At 42.3% G+C, this 25,923-nt stretch overlaps 2 protein-coding genes across 9 annotated transcripts in view; one reads left to right on the top strand and one right to left on the bottom strand.

Moving 5' to 3' along the window:
• LOC126948846 (cuticle collagen 2-like) overlaps positions 1–25,923 on the bottom strand; it is a 940,772-nt gene that overhangs the window by 171,988 nt on the left and 742,861 nt on the right. The gene's annotated exons all lie outside the window — the stretch shown is intronic.
• Positions 1–25,923, top strand: part of HHAT (hedgehog acyltransferase) — a 350,433-nt gene that overhangs the window by 74,087 nt on the left and 250,423 nt on the right. For 6 of the 7 annotated variants that reach the window (XM_050781213.1, XM_050781193.1, XM_050781253.1 and 3 more), the window contains 3 exons: positions 1,918–2,112; positions 5,907–6,122; positions 19,624–19,795. In XM_050781213.1, coding sequence (XP_050637170.1) covers positions 1,918–2,112; positions 5,907–6,122; positions 19,624–19,795 — 583 coding nt within the window. The remainder of the gene's footprint in view (positions 1–1,917; positions 2,113–5,906; positions 6,123–19,623; positions 19,796–25,923) is intronic. The other variant, XM_050781243.1, reaches the window with a different exon arrangement.

Raw genomic sequence — 25,923 nt, 5'->3', positions numbered from 1 at the left:
ATTTTCCAAGTTGAAGCAGCTTCAGACTGTGGTAAGTTCCCAGATGAATCCTAGCAAACAGGCTTTTTCCGAAGGGATCAAATAGCACTTAATAAAAACATAACTGTGTCTATGTATGTAGCCACACATGCACGAAAAAGAATTCCATTGGTAAATGCTGTAGGTCATGTTGGAAAAGAACCTCCTTTTTTTCATTTGTTAAAACTACTTCTTCAAATAGTCTTTGGCGACGTATTCCTTATAATTGGACTCTGCCCAGAGGTGAGGGTTTGAAGCAAATTTATGTGGCTGTTTTCTGTGGGTAGTAGGATGGAAAAATAGTAAAAATGAACTTCACATTTCTCTGGTTTTCCTGGAACTTAAAAATGGCTGACCTAGTCTCATATTTAAAATGTTCTCTCTTAAACTAGAGTATAGGTTTGGGAAAGAATAGTAGGTAGGCAATATTTTGAAAGTGTTAGCATCAAAGCATGGGATTTGCAATTTATACTCCACACCTGTCTTGCCCTGAAAAGTCTTTGGCTCCACAAGAAGACTTAAATTCAGGCACTTCTCACTTTTCAATTCGGTGTGTTCCTGGGATCCACATTTTAAAATGCGTCCCTGTGAGACATCACATTTCCCTATGGGAATAACAACCGTATTTGTAGAGTCCTTCCTGTGTATACACCCCATGAAGGAGATACCGTTATTATTCCAGTTTTGTTTTGTTTGTTTTTGAGATGGAGTCTTGCTGTGTTGCCTAGGCTGGAGTGCAATGGTGCGATCTCAGCTCACAGCAACCTCTGCCTACCAGGTTCCAGGGATTCTTCTGCCTCAGCCTCCTGGGTAGTTGGGATTGCAGTCACCTACCACACCTGGCTAATTTTTGTATTTTTAGTAAAGATGGGGTTTATGCCATGTTGGTCAGGCTGGTCTCAAACTCCTGACCTCAGGTGATGCGCCTGTCTTGGCCTCCCAAAATGCTGGGATATTCCAGTTTTATATATGAAGAAATTAATCCACAGAGATGGAGTCATTTACCTCAGGTAACACAGGTAGTTATGAGACACAAGCATTTCAATTTAGGCAGTTAGACTTCAAAGCTTGAATCATTAAACCACAATGATATCTTGCATCTCAAAGTTAAAACATTATAGTTATTAAATAAGGATTTCCCCATCAGATCTGACCAAAGTTATATCATGAAGCAAAGATATGTTAATTCATCTACTTATTCAATGTGATAACGATAAATTACTTGATGATTAGATAAAAATCTGTGATTCTCCTAAAATGGGAATAAATGTATCAATCAGGTAGACTATGCAAAGTCCTCAGTAGCTCATAAAGCAGGTAAGATGCAATTTTTCTATGACATAAATTTGACTAATCAATATGCAAAAAATCAAAAATGGAAAAATCCCTACATATTTAAAATCTCTGGCTTAGACTTTGGAAAGTCTTTCGTGGTTTGGATGATCCAGTTTTCTTAAGAAGCCTTCCTAGAAATGTGTACTAATACTTCCTCTCACCTTCACTTCTGAAGGATGGCGTATGTAGGATGTGGTCCAGTTGGCAGTTTTCCAGCTGTCTTCTGGCTTTCATTGTGTCTGTTGAAAAGTCAATCCAATATCTTATTGTTGTGTGACCCAGGGGTCTGGGTGGCTTTGGTTGAAGGCAGGAGAGTGGTTACTTGCTTCTGGGTGGAGCTGTTGGGACTCTGGGGGTTAATGTGGAAAGTCCCTCTGAATCTTGTTTGTTTTGTACCAAAATTCCCAGGGCAGTGATAATTAGAGTTTCTTTATTGGGTAATTAAATGTGATCCTCTTACATGTAGAACTTTCAGTATCAATTCCATGAGCTCACTTCTCTTTCTTTTCCTCCCTCTCCTTTCCCTCCCTGTCTCTCTCTGGTTGGGCCCCACCCTGTCTGCAGCACAGACCCTGGATTCTCATGCTCTATGGGATGTGGGCCTGCTGGTGTGTGCTGGGGACCCCTGGTGTGGCCATGGTTTTGCTCCATACCACCATCTCTTTCTGCGTGGCCCAGTTCCGGTCTCAGCTCCTGTCGTGGCTCTGTTCTCTCCTCCTGCTCTCCACACTGAGGCTGCAGGGTGTGGAGGAAGTTAAGGTAAGTGTCTTCCTGTTACCATCGGGAATCCAGAGAAGGCCCTTTTGGCTTTGCCTTGATCCCAGTAGACACCTTGGTTTTCAGATGAGATGATTGTAGAACTGTGATGGGGCTCCCCATAGTGGCCATACAAGGTTGCTACATGTGAACCCTAGTGGTGCATTCTGCAGTCCTATCATTCCTGGCTGTGTTTTAGCCCTGTGAGATTGCCCAGGGCTGGCCCTGTACCATCTCTCAGAGTTTGGGTAGGCATGTGGAGTGCCAGATGTCACAGGGCCAGAGGGCCAGGAACAAAGAGAGAAGAAACAAACAGAGGATTTACTAAAAATCATCTGGAGAGTGCCCTACAATTTATAGGGAATGTACACATCACTCAACTCATCTGATGGCCACAATGGCCCTGTGGTGGTAAGTCAGGTCTTTTTCTTCTTCCTAGTTGATTGAACAGATTCATTTATTCATTTATTGAGATGGAGTCTTGCTCTGTCACCCAGGCTGAAGTGCAGTGGCGCAATCTTGGCTCACTGCAACCTCTGCCTCCTGGGTTCAAGCGATTCTCATGCCTCAGTCAACCCGAGTAGCTGGGACTACAGGTACCTGCCACCATACCCAGTTAATTTTTGTATTTTTAATAGAGACGGGGTTTCACCATGTTGGCCGGGCTGGCCTGAAACTCTTGGCTTCATGTGATCTGCCCGCCTTGGCCTCCCAAAGTGCTGGGATTATAGGTGTGAGCCATTGTGCCTGGTCAGGAACAGATTTATTATCTACTCATGTGACCTAGTGGAAGCACTTTCAATTTAGATAGTGAAAACAAAGGGTTATCTCCAAAGGGCCCAGACCAAGCTTTCATTTTAGTAAACCCAGAGGCATTTTGACAGACTCAGTCACCTATGGGTTGTTTGTGCTAATAGAGGAGGACACTGGGCTCAAACCACACTTCCTTATAGCTTTTGTTTGCATTAGTAAAGTCTTATTTTATAGGCACTTACCTTTTAGCTTTATTTTTTTCTTAGTCACAATAACAGTGCATTTTTATTTTACGATTGCACATCAGACTTGGCCCAGAGGATGGTGGATGACAGAGGGACTGCCTTCCGAGTTGAAGAGTTTACTGTGCCTTGCTGAGGCGATTGCACCTATCAGCAAATTCTTCTTGCACTGCATTTTCTGATTTCTGTTGTGTGTTCTCTGATCATCTCCTGGCAGTGGCTAGCATCTCCTGGACAGCTCCGGACTATCTGGTTCTGTCTTTGGTAACTGGAATAACCTAGCCCTGCTTGTGCAAATGAAGCTTAGGCCCCTCAGGCTATCTCAGGCCCACTCAGGCTGTGTGAGATTCCTTCTCTCACTTGTCTATTGAATACACCCTTTACATGTGCAAGTTGGAGCTGCCAAGGTCTGCGGCTGCAGGGGAGAAAAGGGAGAGTCTGTGTGGAACTCTCAACCATCCAGAAGTGGGAGCTTTCTTTTAAGGTAGAAATGCATGGCAAGAAGAACACAAGTCCAAGTCCCCAGCTCCAGGGTCTGGTCCTGGGCACTCGGTTTCAGAGCCCTTCACCTTTGGGGTCAGTTGACTCTGAGAATAGCCAGCCTGAGAGATGCACAGCTTGGAAAACACTGGGGGTCATGTGCCTAGGGCAGGACCATTGATGTTTCCCACCTTCATCGACCTTCTCCTTCCTAGCCCGGTTCCCAAACACTGCCCAACTGGCAGGAGCTGTTTTTTTGAGTCAGGCCAATCTGCTTACCTTTCCCTTTACACATTTACATATGCTTACACTGTTTGTTGGAACCAACCCTTCCCATCATCCCTGTCCACCTGATTCTCTTTCAAAGTACAGCTTAGACCTCAGTCTCTAAAGGCAAGTAATAAAAGAGGGCCACAGAAAACACAGATCATTTAGTATCACATACTGCTCTGAGAGCTGCTGGCTCTTACAAACCGGGGACACAATAAAACAGTAGCATGTAAGTCACCAGGTGTCACATAGAGCTTTGGGGACACTACACACACCTATCCCTTCCTCTAACCCCCTAGGATCTCCATAGGCACATTCAAAATCTTGGGCTGTGTTGGATATTCTTTATTCAATCACTGTGGGACTGGAACTCCTGTGGTATCTATATTTTTGTTCATTCAGTCACTCCTTCGTTGATCCAGGTGACTGCACTTAGCATTCATATGCCCTGCATCGACACAGTAATGGGAAGGAACATGATGGGAAATGTGAGATGGATGACCTGGTTTCTAGTCTTTTCTAATCCCCGTCTCTTCTTACTCTGAAGCTGGAGCAGTCATTTAGCCTCTGAGCCTCAGTCTCATTATTTGGAAAATGGAAGTAATAATTCCTCTTCCTTTCTCATGGGATTGTTCTGATAGTCAAACAAGATAATCTATGTTAAGTGATTTTGTGAAAATTGTAGCATTTTGAAAGTTGAAGCATTTTTTGCTGTTTTTAGTCTATCTTAATTTTTCTCACTCTCATTAATGATGTGGGGCTAATATTTTAAGCACATATATCAAAATCTGGACTTATGAGAGTATATCAGATAATCACTCCATTTTAACAAAAGATACTTCCCAGAGTGATTAACTAGGCAACCATTTAAGCAAGTGTGCTTAAAAACAGATTTACAGTAAAAATGAAAACAAGTTCATACCTAACTTTTTGGGGACCTGGCAAGTGTAAAAACAGAATCTAATTCCATTTATCATTTCTTTGGGGACAGTATCAGTTATGGATGTTGGAGGTAAATAAATATTCATTTGTTCTGTAAGTTTTACAGTGATTTGAAAAACATTGAGGAAGGAGATCATATGATTAGAAACTAGCCGGGTTTCCATGCTTTTGCACATGTGGTTCCCCTGATATGATTATCCTCTTTCCCCTTGGTGGCTGTTAAAGTCTTGTACAAGAAGTAGAAACTCTGTTCAGTGGTTGGTTTTTCTGTGTACAGCTTTAAGAGACCCTGATGGATCAAATTAATTACTTTCTCCTTTGACCCAAGTTATATTTCTTCTATATATTTCCATAAATAGCTTTTCTCACTGAATGTATTTTTGGAAAACATAAAAAATATAGAAAAATATAGAAGTTAGAAAATACTTATTGATTTTACTCCCTGATATTAACATTTTACTGTATTTCCTTCTCATCTTTTGTTCCACGCATATTTTTGCACAGGTTATTTCTTGTTTCATGCTGTATTGTAATTGCATGTTTACACATCTATGTCCTGTTTGAGAATTTAACATATTGAGGGCAGGGTTTATTTTTTAATATTTGTCTATAAAACTTATTTGACAGATGCTACTCAACTAAATGTAGAGCCAAACTGGTAACAAAAGAGCGAAAAGAAAAATACGTTGAAGACAGAAATCCCATGGGACATTTTAAGCCCCTCTTTGTTATCCGAATAGTTGAAGAAGCTGTCAGAGTATCCACTGGATGTAGCTAATCTGCACTTTATGCCCTGGGTATCTGCTACATGTGTGTCTGGGAAAACCTTCATTATGTTGTGTCAGTCCTAATGCTAAGTTTACATTAGAGATGTTCTTTTTCCTACTGCTCATTAACTGCTTGCTTTGATTACCAATGAGATTTACCTGGTGTTCATTGGTTCTCGACTCCCCTTTATGGCACAGCTGCTCTACCTGAAGAAGAGGTCGCCTTCCCAGAGCCCGCTAGGATTCTCAGATGAAGGTGGCCCTGCTGGCCAGCAGCTGCAATGGGACTGGACGATGTCCCTGCTGGCCACTCAGAGGTTGTTCTCTCCTTTTGATTTTGTAGAGAAGGTGGTACAAGACAGAAAACGAGTACTACCTGCTGCAGTTCACGCTGACCGTTCGCTGCCTCTACTACACCAGCTTCAGCCTGGAGCTCTGCTGGCAGCAGCTGCCTGCTGCATCGACCTCCTACTCCTTTCCCTGGATGCTGGCCTATGTCTTTTATTATCCAGTCTTCCACAATGGGCCCATCCTCAGCTTCCCGGAGTTCATCAAACAGGTAGAGCCCGCTGGGGATGGGATTGGGATTCTGTAGATTAAGCCTTTGTCACTGTTGCTCTGGGCTTCTCTGACTCTTGAGTCATTTCATTCAGAGGTGCCCACAGATTTACAACACTATTAGTTCTCATGAGGTTTTATGGAATAGATGAAATGCATATGAGAAATGAGCCTTTAAAGTTTGACCCCTCAGATATGTTAGCTCTAGGGGGTCCCACCTTGATTTTCAGTGAACTCTGGCAACCAGGATTAATGAGTGGGGCACAACGAGGAGTTTGGGAGTTGGTATCCAATGTGGCGAAGTCCCAAGGAAAGAAAAAAATTTGATTATGATGCTATTACTTGAAGGAATAGAAAAGGAAACTGTCTAAGCTGTTGCTTGGCAAATAATATGTTTCCTTTTATATTCACAAGCTGCTTAAGAAATAGTCCTGCCATAGCCTGGGAGCTCTTCAGGGTGACCTAGATGTGAGAACAGAGTGGAGTTGAAGTAAGTTCGAAGGCAATGGTGTGTGTTCAGGACTGGATTCCCCTTTGTGCCCAGGCCCCTGCCTGCCTTCCTTGGACAGCATCCTTGTCTGAAATGCCATGTTAAACTACCTTTGTTGTTCCCCCCTACTTCACTTTTCCCCCTTGCTTACAACTTTCTTTTTTTTCTGCCTCCTCAACCTACCTCTAGTTTCATGGAGCATAATTGCTAAGTTAATTCACATAAGGAATTAGTAATTGACAATGCCTAAAACAGTGTTTCTCAAGGGATCTTCTACCCCCACCACCAAAACAAAACAATCCTCATAGAGGAGAGAATAACATGTACGTGCATACACACACATGCATGCACACGCACAACACACACCCACACATATGCACACACCTGGAAGTGCAGGGCAAGCAGCAGTGTTGCACATTTCTGGGCAGCAACATGAAAGATGCTCCCTGAAAAAGAAGAGAGGGTTCTTAGAAATCATATTTTGTCCTCAAAGTTCCACTGAATTATGCATTGTATTAAAGAATATATTTTTGCATTATAACAATAACATAATGTTCTAAAATTTCCAGTGAAAGTATGTAACTTTTTATATCTCTAGAAATCTGTAAGTGAAATCGATATTCTAGACAGATATGTTTAGTCTGTGGTTTCTCATACCTCGGTTTGGGATTGTTCTTTTGTCATGAAGGAATTTAAAATCTGCGTTTGAAATTGTGTTTAAAATTATTGTGTGAAAGAGATGGTTTAATGATGGCAGCTGATCTTCTAACTCAATGATTTGCAAAGTGTAGTTCCCAGACCAGCAGCGTCAGTATCACCAGAGAACTTGTTAGAAATACAAATTCTCAGGTCCTCTCCAACCTCCTGAATCAGAACCTGTAGGGTTAGAACCCAGGAAGGTGGTTTAACAGGCCCTTCAGGAGGAGGGTGGGAGTAAAGGTAGGGTGGGCACAGCATAGGGTGGGTTCCTCTCTTTTACAATCTCCTTACCTTTGTGAGTATTTGAATTATTCCCAGTTTGCCAGGCAATAACTTTTGGACCAAACATCCACACACAGACACCCCTTTCCTGAGGATGGCTGGTAATTTTCAGAGAAACATAAACTAAATCCATTAGGAGGAAACAGATTATTTTCCCAACTTCCTCTTATATATAAGCTTTGCCCTGTATGCTCTGCACTTTATTATTATGCAAAATATCTGTTCCTGTTATTTCTCATCTCCTTTTTCTTCTTTTTTTGAGACAGAGTCTTACTCTGTCACCCAGGCTGGAGTGCAGTGGTGCAATCTCAGCTTACTGCAACCTCTACCTCCTGGGTTCAAGTGATTCCCGCGTCTCAGCCTCCTGAGTAGCTGGATTACAGGCATGCGCCAGCAAGTCCAGCTAATTTTTTGTATTTTTAGTAGAGACCGGGTTTTGCTATGTTTCCCAGGCTTGCCTCTAACTCCTGAGGTCAGGCAGTCTGCCCTCAGCCTCCAAAAGTGCTAGGATTACAGGCTTGAGCCACCACGCCCGGCCCCCTTTTCCAATTGTGCCTTTTAGGGTCTAGTAAGAATATTAGAGGCCTCTAGTAGGGTCCTGTGTCACACAGAGGCATGCTTTAAGATTATTTCCCACCTAAATCCTTAGCCAAGGGCTCTCATTCTCTTGAGTCTCAGTCTGGGGAAGTGAAGGGGCAGGTTGCTTCCTATAGGGGCCGGGTATAGACACTCTGGGTTTTATCCATGTCTTTTCCTCCCCCCCCCTTTTTTTTTAACCTGTTCCAAAACAATAGCAATTGCTGACAGCAGGGAACTCGAAAGGGCAAATTAAAACCTCTATGTTTTGGGGAGTATTCATGAAACAGTCATTCTAGAAAAGGATAAATGTTCAGTAAGATATAGGGCAAATTTAAAAAGCCAGGAGGTTTCCGCACTTGCTGAAAGTGGCTGTGGGAAACTTCCCTTCTATGGAGAAGGAGGCTCTAAAGGGGGAGGGGGTTAAACCAAAAAGGTTATCTTGTAGTGAAAGGGTTCTTTCAGAGAAGCCAAGAAGGAAAAGGCTGGGAGGTGGGGAAAGAAAGCTAGTTGGAAGAACTTGTAAGTTAGATTTGCTCTGAATGAATGCTTGAATGAATGCATGCATGAAATGCCTTCAGCTATAAGGATTGGAAATATTGAAATGCATGGTTCTTAGACTGGCAGGTCAATGCCTAAAAATAACGTAAAGCAGGAGAATGACGCTGCACCACCAGGGGGCAGCAGTGCCCCATCGTGGAAACCAACCCCAGCGGGGAAATCTTCACCCAGTATCTGCAAACTCCTAAGGATCAAATGACAATGTTAGTTTTAGGCATACCCCTGGAGAACGTATCTTCCACCCAATTTACATACACAAAATGAGGGAGGTATAGAAGAGGTGTCTTCTGCAATGTAAAGCGTATGAAATTTGCATAATTAGTCACGAACAGGTAAAAATTTGCCTCAGCGCCTTAACTTGAAGGCTATTTCTGGTGGCATTTAGAGTTTTAGGAACATGGGCCCGATTTGATTTTCTCTCATGTTTCTGTGGCACTCGGATACCAAGTCAGCGGTGAGGCAGGGATCCTGAGGGACTTAGGGAAGGGAAGGACATGGTGTTTACTTGCTTAGCCTGGAGCCTGGGGCCGGTACGTCTTGAAGAGGTTGACTGGTGTGGTGTAGGCACTGGGGAGAGGAGCAGCCTTAGCGTGGTAGGCCAGGGACTCTTCCTTGCTGGGCACTGTGCTCTCCCACCTTAGAGAAGCCAGTGGTCAAATAGGGAATTTGACATGGAGGTTAAGAGCAAAGGTCCTGGAGCCCACCCTCCAGAGTTTGAATCCCTGCTCTGCTTTGGCTTGAGAGTGCTTGCTGAGTTATTTACCTTATTTATGCCTCAGTCTTCTTATCAGTGAAATGGGAAGAATAATAGTGCCTCCCTCAAGATTGCTGTGAGGATTAAATAATTGTGTATAGGTAATGTGGTTTGACAGGTTAATACTATAAAGTGTTAATTCTTACTCTTATTATTTGAGACAGAGTCTGGCTCAGTTACTCAGGCTGGAGTGCAGTGGCACAACTTCAGCTTTCTGCAACCTCCAGCTCCTGGTATCAAGTGATTCTCATGCCTCAGTCTCCCAGGTAGCTGGAATTATAGGTGTGCACCAACACACCCAGCTCATTTTTGTATTTTTAGTAGAGACGGTTTCACCATGTTGGCCAGGCTGGTCTCGAACTCCTGACTTTAGGTGATCTGCCTGTCTCGGCCTCCTAAAGTGCTGGTGTTACAAGTGTGAGCCACCATGCTCGGTCTCTTACTTTTATTATTGTGATTATTGGCCAGAAAGCATGCGGTAGCGTAGTTTAGGTCAGAAGGGAGACCCTGGGTATCCAGTCTGGTAGGCAGGCACAGCAGCAGGGGATACTGGGCCATGGCCATGCTTGGGCTCAGAAGAGGCCAGTGTGCTGGTTCCATCTATTTGAAGAGAGACCCAGGCAATTGCTGCGGGAACAGGCATGGGGGCAGTCCCAGAGTTGCTGGGACTGGCAAGAGCTGTGCAAGGCAGTCAATGTCCCAGAAGCTTTGTTTAGTATTTGGCATGGGCTCCTGGAATCATGCGAATTGTAATAAAATATACTAGCTGATCATTTAGTCTGAGCCAGGCTTTATACAATTCTAACTTCAAATTTTTGAGATGGTCTCACTCTGACACCCAGGTTGGAGTGCAATGGTGCAATCATAGCTCACTGTAGCTTTGGCCTCCCGAGCTCAAGTGATCCTCCCACCTCAGCCTCCTGAGTAGCTGGGACTATAGGTATGCATCACCACACTTGGCTAATTTAAAAAAAAATACTTTACTAGAGATGAGGTCTTGCTATGTTGCCCAGGCTGGTCTCAAACTCCTGGCCTCAAGTGATCCTCTTGCTTCGGCCTCCCAAAGTGCTGGGGTTACAGGCACACACAATTGTGCCTGGCCATTCTAGCTTGTTTATTCCTCACAACCTATGAGAGAGATACTGTCATGACCACTTTATGGACAGGGAAACAGAGACAAAGAGAGGCTATTGCAATGCAGATAGGGTGAAGGGAATCAAGACATGGGCCTTATTGTGCTGACTTGGTGTGTGAGAGGAGTTAGAGTGGGATGGAGTGTCGCCTGGTGGACATGCAGGTCTGGAGGCTCAAGCTGGCTGGACCAAGTACCAGTCTTGGCAGCAGCAACACCTGGAGGCCCCACTTGCTGTTCCAGGAGAGCTCACTGGACGTCACTGGCCTTGGTCTGGATGGGTAGGGGGGGTGGGAGTAATGTGGGTCTGATTAGGGAATGATTAGTTAGGAGTAAGGGTATGGTCTGTGACCAGTATAAAGGACTAAAACAACTGCCACAAGGCCTCCTAGACCCAAGCAAAGAGAAGCCACTAAGTTAGTGGCTCAGGTGGTCCAGCTGAATATCTGGCTCTGGGGAGGGCTTTTGTTTTGTGCTCACAAACATATGTATTATTCGCGTGTGAAGAAAAAGAACCTTTCAGCTTTGAGAACTGTCATCTTTAATCATCAGAATATATTTGGAAGAGAGAGAAAGGCGTCGCTATTCCTTTTTATGCAATTTGCATGAAATGAGGTTTTAAAATATAATGCATTTTGAAATGCACTTTGCAGATGAGTTAATGTGTATTTTTTAGTGATGCTTGAACTTCTCAATTTCCATGGTAGCAGTTTCCAGTGGTCTTAAGGTTGGCAGTCCCCTAGGTTTGAAATGTCTCAAATGAAGTACTTTGCATGCAGGCAAGAGAGCTGCCCTGCACATTAGATGGGCTGTATATGGGCTGTCTGTTCTTCCTGCTGGGTCGAAAAGGGACAAATTTTGGACTTTTTTTTTTTTTTTTGAGATGGAGTCTCGCTGTGTGGACCAGGATGGAGTGCAGTGCTGCAACCTAAGCTCACTGCAACCTCCAACTCCTGGGTTTACGCCATTCTCCTGCCTCAGTCTCTTGAGTAGCTGGGACTGTAGGTGCCTGCCACTAGGCCCGGCTAATTTTTTTTTATTTTTTAGTAGAGACGAGGTTTCACTGTGTTAGCCAGGATGGTCTCGATCTTCTGACCTTGTGATCGCCCTCCTTGGCCTCCCAAAGTGCTGGGATTACAGGCATGAGCCACCATGCCTGGCCGGATTTTTTAAACAAAAGACAGTCAATTAGATTGCACATGTAAATAGACTGTAATAATGATATGAGTCTAAAGAATCATGAAAAACCTTTTTTTATTTTTTTATTTTTTTTTCAGGTGAAAGCAAATAGAAAGTTGGATTGTTTTTCTTTTGCTATGTTTATTTGTACAATTTTTTTTTTTAAATTTAGATGGAGTCTCGCTCTGTCGCTCAGGCTAAAGTGCAGTGACTCAATCTCAGCTCACTGCAACCTCCACCTCCCAGGTTCAAGCGATTCTCCTGCCTCAGCCTCCTGAGTAGCTGGGATTGCAGGCACATGCTACCACACATGGCTAATTTTTGTATTTTTAGTAGAGACAGGGTTTGACCATGTTGGCCAGGCTGGTCTTGAACTCCTGACCTCAAGTGATCCGCCTGCCTTGGCCTCCCAAAGTGCTGCGATTACAGGCATGAGCCACCATACCTGGCTTATTTGTGCAATTAATAAACATTTCTGTTGCTCAGAGCAAGGAGGCAGTTAGCACCAGAAAGGGAGTGTTGCAGAGAAAGGTCTAGCCCTTTTGGTCCTGTAGTGACATGTAATTATGCCTTATTAAACCTGGTAGGGAAGTTTTAGCTTGTGGAAACTAGGGAAGTCATTATTAGGAAGGCAACATCTGACAAAATGTACCTCATGATTTTTCTTAATTAAGGTATTTGTGTCATTTTAGAAACTATGTAGTTTGAGGAGGGAAAGGAAACCTTTGAATTGACCTTGAAACGTGATTGCCTGGAACTGAGAGGTGATTGGGTGTTAGTGGTATTTTCTTGATTGTCATGGGGGCTGTTGGTTCTGGCCTGTTGGCTCCCTTCCAGTCCAGCTGCTATCTCTCCACTCCTTGGGATGGGGCTCCATACCCAACACTGCTTGGAAGCCTGAGGTGCAGTCCTGGCCTTCAGGGGACCTGAGCTTGGGGTAGGTTATGCTGAACAGCCTGTGGGCCATATGCACAGTTGCTTATTTAGAAACTGTAGAAATATGGCTGTGGGTGAAGATTATCTGCTGTCAACACTGCTTTTGAGGCCATTATCGCGTTCAGCTAGAAGACTTGCTTCTCTCCAAGAGTTTGGGCAGGTTGGGCACACTGATTTATATCTGTAATCCCAGTGCTTTGGGAGGCTGAGGTAGGAGGATCACTTGAGGCCAGGAGTTTGAGACCAGCCTGGGCAACATGGTGAAACTCAGCTCTACAAAAAATAAAAAAATCAGCTGGGCATGGTGGTACATGCCTGTAGTCCCAGCTACTGGGGAGGCTGAGGCAGGAGGATCGCTTGAGCCCAGGAGATCAAGGCTACCATGAGGTAGGGTCACATCATTGTATTCCAGCTTAGGCAATAGAGTGACAGCCTGTGTCATAAAGAAAAGAGTCTGGGTGCCAGGAAAGACCTGTCCATTGGTCTACAGTGATTTTGCTGCCTCTACATGTCTTAACCTTGGTGTGAACTCCTCTAGCCTCTACAGACTAATGGATAGTATATGTCTTAGTCCATTCAGACTGCTATAACAAAATATCATAAACTGGATGGCTTCTAAGCATCAAACATTTATTTCTGACAGTTCTAGAGGCTGGGAAGTCCAAGATCAAGACACTGGCAGATTTGATGTCTGGTAAGGGCCTGCTTCCTGGTTCACAGGCTGGTATCTGTCACTGTGTGCTTTTGTGGTGGAAGGGGTCTGACTCTTCAGCATCTCTTTTGTAAGGGCACTATTCCCAACCATGAAGAATGCCCTCATGACCTAATTACTTCCTAAAGACCCCATCTCCTAGTACCATTACCTTGGGTGTTAGGATTTCAACATAGGAATTTTTGGAGGGATGTAAACATTCAATTTATAACATTCTGCCCCTGCCACCTGAAAATTAATATCCTCCTTACATGCAAAATATACTCATTCCATCCTGATAGCCCCAATAGTATTAACTTGTTCCAGCACCAGCTCAAGTGTCTGAAATCCAAAGTCTCCTTTAAATATCATCTAAGTCAGATGTGTGTAATACTCAAGGTATGATTCATCCTAATGCAAATTCCCCTTCAGCTATGAGCCTGTGAAATCAAGCTCTGTGCACCCAAATACAATGGTGAGACAGGCATAGGATGGACACTCCAATTCCAAAAGGTAGAAATCAGAAAGAAGAAAGGAGTAAAAGCTCCCGAGGAAGTCCAAAACCTTAAGGCTCAGGAATCATCATTTTGGCTCATTACTCTGCCCTCCAGGCCCACGAGGGTGGAGGTTTCACCTTCCAGACACACTGGGGTGCCTTCTGGACACATGGTGGCAGGGAGGGGGGTTGTGGCTCTGCCTTCATGGGGGCTTTGCGCCTCCTGCCAATCGCCCAGGCCAGAATCTTGAGCTGGTGGCTCTACTGGTCTGGGGTCATGAGAGCAGTGCCACCTGCATGGCTCTGCTGGACCCTGCCTTTGTGCAGTTATTTGTCTGGGCCCCATGGCTCTGTAGGCATTGTTAGAAATCTAGGTGGAGGCAGCCACACCCGCTTACAGCTTCGCTGGTTGCAGTGCCAACTACACTGCACTGGGGCCCACAGAAGCCACTCTTGGGGCAGCCAAGGAGTTTGGTGATGGGGAGTGGGGAGCAGAGCCCACAGTGTGAGGCAGGACTGGGCAGTGACATCCCCTCCTTTGCATCTGCAATTGCTCTGTCCCCCAGGCCTTTGCACTCTGGCCTGTGATGATGGTGGCAGCAAAGAGGGTCAAAATATTCACAATATTATAATGTTACATTACTTTTTCTCTGACTGAAAAGAACCAATTTTAATTGTAAAACATAACTAAAATCTCACCATCCAAAGATTACCATTGTTGGCATTTGGTGTGTATCTTTCCAGCCTTTCATTATTTTATGCACATTGAACAAAAATAGTTTTCATGACTGAATTCCCTTTGGAATCACTCTTCCATTGTCTTGGACAGGAGGTCCTGGCTTCTGTTTAAACAGCTGACTAACCTTATCAGGTGGTTGTTTGGCCACATTCTCAATGTTCTCTCCTGAAGAGGCTTTCTCATTCTTTATAGTATGGAAAAGCTGAGAGTTTTCCAGATCTTTAAGTTCTGCTTCCCTTTTGATTAACAATTTTGTCTTTAAATCACTTTTCCCCTCTACTGTTTTACTATAAACAGTCAAGAGGAGCCAAGCTGCACCTTCAACACTTTGCTTAGAAATGGCTTTAGCTAAATATCCAATTTCATTACTCACAAATTCTGCCTTCCACGAAACACTAGGATATGAACACAATTCAGCCAACTTCTTTGCTGGTTCATAACAGGATTGCTTTTCTTTCAGTTTTCAATACCATATTTCTCTTGTCTAAGAAATCATCAGATGGCCTTTACCATGCATATTTCCACCAACATTCTGTTCACTACTGCTTAGCTCTTCTCTAAGAATATTGAGGCTTTCTCTACAGCTCTTCTCCTTTCCTTCTGAGCCCTTGCCAAAATTTCCCTTAAAGATCCATTTACAGCAATGTAGACTTCTTAAAGCATGCACCTCCAAACTCTTCCAGCCTCTATCCATTACCCCTTCCAAACTAATTGCATATTTTTGGGTGTTTGTTAAAGCAGCACTCCCACTCTTGGTACTGATTTTCGGCCATAGTCCATTTGGGCTGCTGTAACAAAATACTATAAACTGGTTGGCTTATAAACAACATAAATGTATTGCTTACAGTTCTAGAGGCTGGGAATTCCATGATCAATGAGCTGGCAGATTCCGTGTCTGGTGAGGGCCTGCTTCCTTGTTCATAGATTGGCACCTTCTCACTGTCTTCACATGGTAGAAGGAACTAGCTAACTCTCTGAGGTTTCCTTGATGAGAGCACTAATCCTAATCATGAAGGCTTTACTCTCATGACCTAATCACTTCTCAAAGGCCCCACATCCTAGTACCATCTCCTTGGGGGTTAGGATTTCAACATATGAATTTTAGGGGGACACAAACATGCAGACCAGAGCAGTGTGTTTGTAATCATTTCTTCTTTTGCTAGTGGTTATTAGGTCAAAATGAATTTGCTTTGGAGAGCTGGAAAAGGGTTGAGAATGAACAAAGAAGAACTCAGTACATAGCTACAAAAAACAAAAAAACAAAAAACCTAAGAGTGAAGGGAGAAGGAAAGGAGAAATAAAAATTAGTCTAGCATAAAACACGGAGAAGAATACTCACTCATAGAGGATGCTGGGCTTCCTGGCAGAAGTTCCGATGCCAGGCATTTGGAGAAACAGGATGAAGAAATAGAGGGGTCTTGAGGACATTGGCCTCACTAACAGAGAGGGTCCAAATATTCACAATATTGTAAGGTCACATTACTTTTTCTCTGATTTAAAAAAGAACCAATTTGGCTGGGTGTGGTTGCTCACACTTGTAATCCCAGCGCTTTGGGAGGCCAAGGTGGGTGGATCGCTGGAGGTCAGGAGTTTGAGACCAGCCTGGCCAATGTGGAGAAACCCTGTCTCTACTACAAATACAAAAAATAGCCAGGTGTGGTGGTGGTACGTGCCTGTAATCCCAGCTACTTGGGAGGCTAAGGCACAGGAATCGCTTGAACCTGGGAGGCAGAGGTTGGGGTGAGCTGAGATTGTGCCACTGCACTCCAGCCTGGGTGACAGAGTGAAACTGTGTCTTAAAAAAAAAAATATTAATTGTCAAAAAATAACTAAACTCTCACCATCCAAAGATGACCACTGTTGACATTTGGTGTATATCTTTCCTGCCTTGGATTATTTTATGCACATTGAATAAAAATAGTTTTCATGACTATATAATATTGAGGTACACACATGCACTTAACCAACACCCTAGTGTTGGACATTTGGGTTATTTCCTTTTAACTTCTTGTTTATTAACACAAACGTGAATGATCTGGCAGGTCGATGTTTCCACATTGAGGATTTAGTGATTGACTGGCTTGTAACAGATCTGCTGCCATAGACTTTGTAGGGTCTCTCAGAGCATGCATGCTTGGGGTAAGGATTCAAGTGAAAACCATCCTCAGTTTATGCCCAGAAAGGGGTCTGCCTGGGGTCACTAGTGCATCTTTAATTGCAGTTAGGTCTGATCAATACAAGTCTGCAAATACCCAAGGATACCCAGTCTTCCTTCTTGGAGAACTCAAGTTCTGCTTCCTGTCAATACTAACCAGATGAATTCTCCAAAGCAGTTACTGTAGTTTCTTAACAATGCAGATTGGTATGACTGCATAAAATGTCTTCCTGAAGTGAACTGAGGGAAACAAAAGGCAAAAGGGAAATTCCTGTTAGTTTTGCCAATTTTTTCCTTTTTTTTTTTTTCTGAGACAGAGTCTCTCTCTGTCACCTAGGGTGGAGTGCAGTGGTATAGTCTAGGCTCATTGCAATCTCTGCCTCCCGGGTTAAAATGATTCTCCTGCCTCAGCCTCTTGGATAGCTGGGATTACAGGTGTGTGCCACCACATTCAGCTAATTTTTGTATTTTTAATAGAGATGGGGTTTCACCATGTCAGCCAGGCTGGTCTCGAACTCCTGACCTCAGGTGATCCACCTGCCTCCGCCTCCCAAAGTACTGGGATTATAGATGTGAGCCACCACCATACCCAGCCTAATTTACATTTTAAAAGTTAAACCAACAAGCTTTCCTGGGCATAGTTAACCAAGCAGATGGCAAAAGGGAGAAAGCTGTTTGTGCAGAAGATTGTAATGCCAATGAGCCGACCAAAATTTCTTAGCCTGGCTTCTTGTTGCGGGAGGACAGTTTGAGAGACTGGAAGTTTCTAACACTGGAAGTGTTAGAAAATGGAATAAAAATAAATCCCCTGCTGTGTAACTCTCTCTTCCCCACTGGGGGCAGTGCCTGCCACTCTCCTGGCTGCAGTGGGACCCACTGCATCCTGATGGTAGAGGAGAGAGAAGCTAAGGAGCTACCTCACGGAATGGGCCTTTGTGTCATGAGCCCTGGTAGTCAAATGCTAAAGCAAGCTCATTTCCTCCACCGGCTAATGTGTGCAGATGCAGCTTCGACATTTAACATTAGTCTGTCCTCTACATTTCAAGGGAGCTTTCAGTCTAATAAAATCTTGTCATTGTGAGATCCAGAAAACTTACTGCTCTCTCTAGTTTTTCTGTATTTATATTTGTTTAGTGGTATAAGGCTGAATGAAATGGAATTCACTTCACATTTTCCAGCATGTTTATGAATTCTAGAATCTATGTGTTTTAAGTTATTATGCATCTCTAAACAACAGGCAGTGAGGTGAGACCACAGAACCAGGCTTTAAAATTTTTCGTCTGTGTTGTCCACATGTATTGAGTATGCCCTCAGTAGCTTCTATTTGTATCTGTGACATTCCTCTCTTGCCTTTGGTGTTTGGCTCTGAGCTGTCTCCTAATGCTGCCCTGTAGCTGGTTGTTTGGGACATCACATGGGAAGGATGGGAAGACATACATGGAAATGGTTAATGATAGATACTAACTACCAAGTATCCAGGGCTTCTTGTATGCCAGTCACTGTACTTAGTACTTCACATACTTCATCATGTTTAATCATCACAACAATGTTTTTTACTTTATGTTTGAGGAAGCCCAGACTCTGAAAGGTTAAGTAATTTGCTCAGGATCACACGGCTGCGTAGTTTGTGGTAGAATTTGATCTTGATCCTCTGACTCTAAAGTCCATTTTTTAAAGAAGAAAATTCCTTTTCTAATAACATCAAAAAGAACAAAATATTCAGGAATAACTTTAATCAAAGAGGTATAAGACTTGTACACTGGACACTACACACATTGCTGAAAGAAATTTAAAGAAGACCTGATAAATGGAAAAACAGCCCGAGTTTATGGAGTGAAAGACTCAATATTGTTTTGATGACAAAACTACCCAAAGTGATTTATTTTACTTTTTCTTTGTTTTGTTTTTTAGACGGAGTCTCACTGTGTTGCCCAGGCTAGAGTGCAGTGGTGTGATCTTGGCTCACTGCAACCTCTGTCTCCCGGGTTCAAGCAATTCTCCTGCCTCAGCCTCCTGAGTAGCTGGGATTACAGGCATGTGTCACACCACGCCTGGCTAATTTTTGTATTTTTAGTAGAGATGGGGTTTCACCATATTGGCCAGGCTGGTCTCGAACTCCTGACCTCAGGTGATCTGCCCACGTGGGCCTCCCAAAATCCTGGGATTACAGGTGTGAGCCACCGTGACCCACCTTATTGTATGTTTTCTAAAGTCTGTATTCTTAACTGTTATGCTCTGCTGCCTACTAGGCAAGAGACTTGTTCCACATATTGTCTGCCATGTTTCGAAAACAACTTAGGGTGAAATGACACTCCCACACATCATTTTCCCTTGCTCTCAGCCCCTGTCTTTTTCTCTGTCTCCTCTACCAGTCCTGTGTCTCTTTTTGAGTGGGCCCTGCTTTTACCAGCCTCAGACATGAGTAGGTGATGGAAGAATTCAGGCAGGGTGGCGCCTGTAGCCTAAAGAAACTCCAAATTCCCAGTGGGGAAAATACACCGTGTGCTGCCCTTCCACTTGGGTTTTCCCAGGGCTGATGCTGGAGTGGAGGGATCAGTGCAGAACGTGGCTTTGGTTCTTGGCACTACGCTAGCTTGTTGACCCCCATCCCCCATTCTTATTTTGAGACAGTGTTCAAGCTCAGATATGATTCTTCCACCCAAGAATGTTGAGTGTTCCCAAGACAAGCCAAACCAACCCTCTGTCAGCCGGCATAGCAATAATGTTTGTGGGAAGTTTATGAAAAATCTTATCGAGGGGACTGTTTTAGAAATCAATCACCATCTAATGACCTCTTTTGTTTCCACTTTAGATGCAGCAGCAGGAGCATGAATCCCTGAAGGGCAACCTGTGTGTCCTGGCCCTGGGGCTGGGCCGCCTTCTTTGCTGGTGGTGGCTGGCCGAGCTGATGGCTCACCTGATGTACATGCATGCCATCTACAGCAGCATCCCCCTCCTGGAGGCTGTCTCTGGGTGGACGTTAGGTAATTGTGGGAATCACTAACAGTGGGATGAGCCCCAGTAGTCAGTTAGCATCAGAGTGGAGCTGGAGTGGGGGTGAGGAGGGGTGCAGCTGCCTAGAGCAAACCCTCTTTATTATTATTTTTTAACCTACTCCTCTTGTGGCCAAGATTATGCACGTGAGAAGTGGTTGATGTGGTTGACATGATTGACGGAAGTGAGAGCTGTGCTTATAATCTGGGAACCAAGAATGGTGGCATTCTCCTCTGTAATGGGATCCTACTGAGCTTAGCTGGGTCCACATCTTCACAGATAGCTAGCATTGCGTTTAGCAGTAGAAAGCAGGAGTTGCTGGGGGCAGCTTTGAGTTCATTCTAAGAGGGAATGCTCCAAGATTGAGTTGTTCCACAGTCTTCCTTGTTCTTTGTGCATAGGGTATAAAAGAATACGAGGCTGGTTGTGGTGGCTCATGCCTGTAATCCAAGCACTTTGGGAGGCTGAAGCGGGCAGATCACTTGAGGTCAGGAGTTTGAGACCAGCCTGGCCAAGATGGTGAAATCATGTCTCTACTAAAAGTACAAAAATTAGCCAGGTGTGGTGAGAGACACCTGTAATCCCAGCTACTCGAGAAACTGAGGCAGGAGAATCACTTGAATCTGGGAGGCGGAGTTTGCAGTAAGCCAAGGTCATGCCACCACACTCCAGCCTGGGTGACAAAGCATGACTCTGTCTCAAAAAAGAATGAGTTTGAGGATCACACAGTTGTAGGTTTGAGTTTCAGCTTCACCAATGACTGATGGGTAACCTTGGCAGTTTACTTAACCTCTGAGCTCCAGCACCCTCATCTGTAAAACAGGGAGACTTAACTTTGTGGAATAATAGGAGGATATTAGAAAGTGCCGCACATTGAGGGTATACCTTGTAAAGTGTCTGGGGGATAGAATAAAGGGTGTGTGTGTATTTCCCTCTGTAGATCCCCTTTTCTTATCTACCCTTTCCTGTGTGTCTGCCAGGGAGGTGGCATGGAAGTCTTATTTCCTCCGCAGGGCTAGTCTCCAGTATAGGATTTGTCTGTGGAGAAACCACTCTTCTTTATTCCTCTGGCCAAAACAGCAGAGCCCATGCCCGTTTCTGAATAAAATCTCTTCACTTCCTTGTTCTCTCTTTTTTTGAGGACTCCCGCAGTGACTGACTTCTGCCTGTACTCTGACCTCCAGCCTGTAGCTCCAATAACTGTGTGATCCTCAGGCAGATTAAGCTGTTTCCTGCTGAGGGCAAGAGTACAAGCCCGACTCCCTCCTTATCTGTTTAACATTTCATAGATCTTCCTAAACAAATCTTGATTGTTCTTGGTATCACACGTACTTAATCAGGATGTTTCCAAGGAAGAAACCTTTAAGATGGAAAAAATGCTAAGCTATTTTAATGATAGTCTCTTTCTTCAAAACAAAATTTTTTATAGTTTGGGGTTGCTTAATATTGTAAGGTTTTAATGATACAATTAGACAAACAGAATATGATTAAATGATAGCTTATACTAAGTCAGATCCCAGTTGTACGGGATACAAACTAAGGGACTGTTTCAGCGTGAGGGTTTTTAAACTACAAGTAATGGAAGACACAATTCAAAATGGCGCTTAAACAATAAGGAAAAGTTATTCCATATAACAATGATACCTAAGTTCAGCACTAGGGGTAGTAAATTATGTGACTCTGATGGCACCAACACACCTTTTGTATGTCTACCATTCAGCTTAAACTAACCAGAATCTTAGAAGCCCTTAGTTTGTGCTCCTAATCCCATCAGCCTCTGTCACCCTTTCTGAAAAGGTAACCTGAATATTGTATTTATCCTTTTCTTTTTTTTCGTCGTACTTTTACCACAGTTAAAATTGCATATGTTAACACCTCTTCATATGAATAGATTCATACTTGGTATGTATGTTCTATGACTTGATTTTCTTGTTTAACATGTTTTTGAGAAATATTCATGTTAACATGTAACTAGGTACCACTTATTTTCACTGCTGTATAGCATTCCAGTGTATCCATATACAAGAAGTTATTTGTCCATTCTACATATAGAAGGACATTTGAGTTTTTTTACAGGGTTTTGCTGTTCCATATAATGCCATTTCTGTGTCTCTTGGAGCTCACGTGTAAGGGTTTCCCTGTAGGGCTATAACTTTCAAACTCTTTGGCACATTACCCACAGTAAGAAATACATTTTGTATTACAGGTGTGTGCATGAGTGTATGCATGTCTGTGTCTGTGTGTAAACTCTCACAAAGTCATACTTTACCTTGAACCACCTGCAATGTATACTGGCTGATATTTTCTGTTCCATATTATTCTATTTTAAAATATTCTATTTTAAAATCCCTGAATTGGATGAGTCACTATCCAGAGTTTGTCAAACATTGCTCGAATATATGTATGTCTATATATCTATATCTAGAAATAAGTATCATGGGTAGTATATATGTTCATATTTATAACATAAATTATTTTTTAAATTGGCTAAACCAATTTATGCTCTTCTTGGCAGTGTATGAGGGTTTCCCTTGCTTGAAATTCTCACCAACACTTGATACTACTCAAAGCAATTTATAGATTTAATACAATCCCTATCAGTGACATTCTTCACAGAAAAAAAAAAAACAAACTAAAATTTGTGTGGAACCAGAAAAGAACCAGAATAGCCAAAGCAATTCTGAGCAAAAAAAAAAAAAACAAAGCTGGAGTCAGAACACTGCCACACCTCAAAATATACTACAAAGCTGTAGTAACCAAAACATCATGGTACTGGCATAAAAACAGGCATGTAGATCAATATAAAAGAATAGAGAACCCAGAAATTAATTCACATATCTTTTAATTTTGAAAATCTGGTGGTTGTGAATTTTATCTCATGGTTTTAATTTGCCTTTCCTTGGTTACTAATAAATTTGAGCATCTTTTCATAGGCTTAAAGGATTTTATTATATTATTTCTTATTTATTTTTGAGATAGTCCCACTCTGTCACCCAGGCTGGAGTATGGGTGATCTCAACTCACTGCAACTTCCACCTCTTGAGTTGAAGCAATTCTTATACCTCAGCCTTCCAAGTAGCTGAGATTACAGGCGTGCACCACCATACTCAGCTAATTTTTGTATTTTTAGTACAGACAGGGTTTCACCATGTTGGCCAGGCTGGTCTTGATCTCCTGACCTCAAGTGATCCACCCACCTCAGCCTCCCAAATTCCTAAGCTTACATCTATGAGCCCCTGTGCCTGGCCTGGTATATCATTTCTAATGAATAACTGTTGATAACTTTTGCCCATTTTTCTAATGGTATTTCTGTCTTTTTCTTATGGATTCATAAAATTTATTCTATATTATTTGAAAAAAGTCGTATGTGTAGTTGCAAATATTGACATCTTTTGGTTTGTGGTTTGACTTCTAATGTTTGTATGTTGTCTTTTGATGAACAGGCTTTATTTTAATGCAGTTGCATTTAGACATTTTTATTTATCATTTTTACTTTTTTGGGTCTTTCAAAAATAATTATTTCAAAAATATAAATAAAAATAATTAGGTAATTCTCTATTTTCTTCTAAAACTTTTAAAGTTAAAAAAATCTTTGGTTATTATGGACATTTGCATCATAGACTGATAAAATATAAACCATCCAAAATAATTTTTTTTTTAATTGACAAATAATAACTGTACATACTCATGGGGTACATGGTGATGTTTTGGTACATACAATGTATGGTGATCAGATCAGGGTAATTAGCATATCCATCATCACAAGCATTTATCATTTCTTTGTGTTGGGAGCATTCAGTATTTTCCTTCTAGCTATTTGAAACTGTGTAATATATAATTAACGCTAGTCATCCTACAGTGCTATAGAACACTACAACTTATTCCTTCTACCTACTGTAGTTTTGTATCTTTTAACAAATCTCTCCCTATCCCTCCCTTTCCAGCTTCTAGTATTTTCTCTTTGGTTTTTTCACTTCTGTATGAACATTTATTAGCTTCCACCTATGAGTGAGAACATGTGGCGTTAACTTTTTGTTTCTAGCTTATTTCACTTAACAGAATGTCCCCCAGTTCCATCTTTGTTGCCTCAAATGATAAAATTTCATTCTTTTTTATGGTGGCATGGTATTCCATGGTGTAAAAATACCACATTTTCTGTTTCTTTTTTTTTTTTTTTTTTTTTTGAGACAGAGTCTCGTCCCGTCACCCAGGCTGGAGTGCAGTGGTGTGACCTCGGCTTATTGCAACCTCCGTCTCTTGGTTTCAAGTGATTCTCTTGCCTCAGCCTCCTCAGTAGCTAGAATTACAGGTGCCTGCCACCACACCTGGTTAATTTTTATATTTTTGGTAGAGATGGGGTTTCACCACATTGGCCTGGTATTACATTTTGAGGGTGAGAGGTGGGGGTCTGGTTCAATTCTTCTGCATTTGGGTATCCAGTTTTCTCAGTACCATTTGTTGAACAGACTGTCCTTTCCTTAATGAGTGTTTTTGGCAGCTTTGTCAAAAATCAGTTGGCTTAGATAGTGGATTAATTTCTGGGTTCTCTATTCTTTTATATTGATCTATGTGCCTGTTTCTATGCAAGTACCATGTTGTTTTGGTTACTACAGTTTTGTAGTATATTTTGAGGTCTGGCAGTGTTCTGACTCCAGCTTTGTTCTTTTTGCTCAGAATTGCTTTGGCTACTCAGGATCTTTTGTGGTTCCACACAAATTTTAGGGTTTTTTTTTTTTCTATTTTTGTGAAGAATGTTACTGGTATTTTGATAGGAATTGTATTAAATCTATAAATTGCTTTGAGTAGTATTGTCATTTTAACAATATTCTTTCAATCCATGAGCATGGGATGTTTTTCCATTTGTTTGTATCCTCTTCAATGTTTGTATTTCTTTCATCAGTGTTTTGCAGTTTTCCTTGTGAAGGTTTTCACCGCCTTAGTTAAATTTACTCCTAGTTATTTTACTTTTTTGTAGCTATTGGAAGTGGAATTGCCTTCTTGATTTCTTTAGTTCACTGTTTGTGTATAGAAATGATACTGATTTTTGTCTAATTGTACCCTGCAGCTTTACTGAATTTGTTTATCAATTCAAATAGTTTTTTTGGTAGAGTCTTTAGGTTTTTCTTTCTTTCTTTCTTTCTTTTAACTCTAAGTTCAGGGGTACATGTGCAGGTTTATTACATAGGAAATTTGTGCCATGGTTTATTTTTTTTTGGTACAGATATTTCATCACCCAGCTATTAAGCTGAGTACCCATTAGTTATTTTTCCTGATCTTCTCCCTCCTCCCACCGTCCACCCCATGATAGGCCCCAGTGCATGTTGTTCTCTTCTATGCCTCCAGCTCCAACCATGTCCCTGCAAAGGACATTATATTGTTCTATTTTATGGCTGCATAGTATTCCATGGTGTATATGTACCACATTTTCTTTATCCAGGCTGGGCATTGTTGATGGGCATTTAGGTTGATTCCATGTTTTTGCTATTGTGAATAGTGTTGCAATGAACATACACATGAGTGCGTCTTTATAATAACACTATTTATATTCCTCTCAGTATATACCCAGTAATGGGATTGCTGGGTCAAATGGTATTTCTGTCTTTAGGTCTTTCAGGAATTGCCACACTGTCTTCTATAATGGTTGAACTAATTTACACTCTTACCAACAGTGTATAAGTGTTCCTGTTTCTCCACAATCTGGCCAGCATCTGTTATTTTTGGACTTTTTAGTAACAGCCATTCTGACTGGCATGAGATGGGATCTCATCGTGGTTTTGATTTGCATTTCTCTAATGATCAGTGATGCTGAGCTTTTTTTTCACATGATTGTTGGCCACATGTATGTCTTCTTTTGAAAAGACTTTATGTCCTTTGCCTATTACTTAATGAAATTGTTTATTTTTTTCTTGTAAATTTGCTTAAGTTCTTTGAGATGCTAGATATTAGACCTTTGTCAGATGCCTAGTGTGCAAAAATTTTCTCCCGTTTTGTAGATTGTCTGTTTACTCTGTTGATAGTTTGTTTTGCTGTGCAGAAGCTCTTTAATTAGATCCCATTTGTCAATTTTGCTTTTGTTGCAATTGCTTTTGGCATCTTCGTCATGAAGTCTTTGCCCATG

This window comes from Macaca thibetana, chromosome 1 (genome assembly GCF_024542745.1).
Source record: "Macaca thibetana thibetana isolate TM-01 chromosome 1, ASM2454274v1, whole genome shotgun sequence".
In the NCBI taxonomy this organism is placed as follows: Eukaryota; Metazoa; Chordata; class Mammalia; order Primates; family Cercopithecidae; genus Macaca; species Macaca thibetana.
This window is presented reverse-complemented; position numbering and strand designations above follow the sequence as displayed.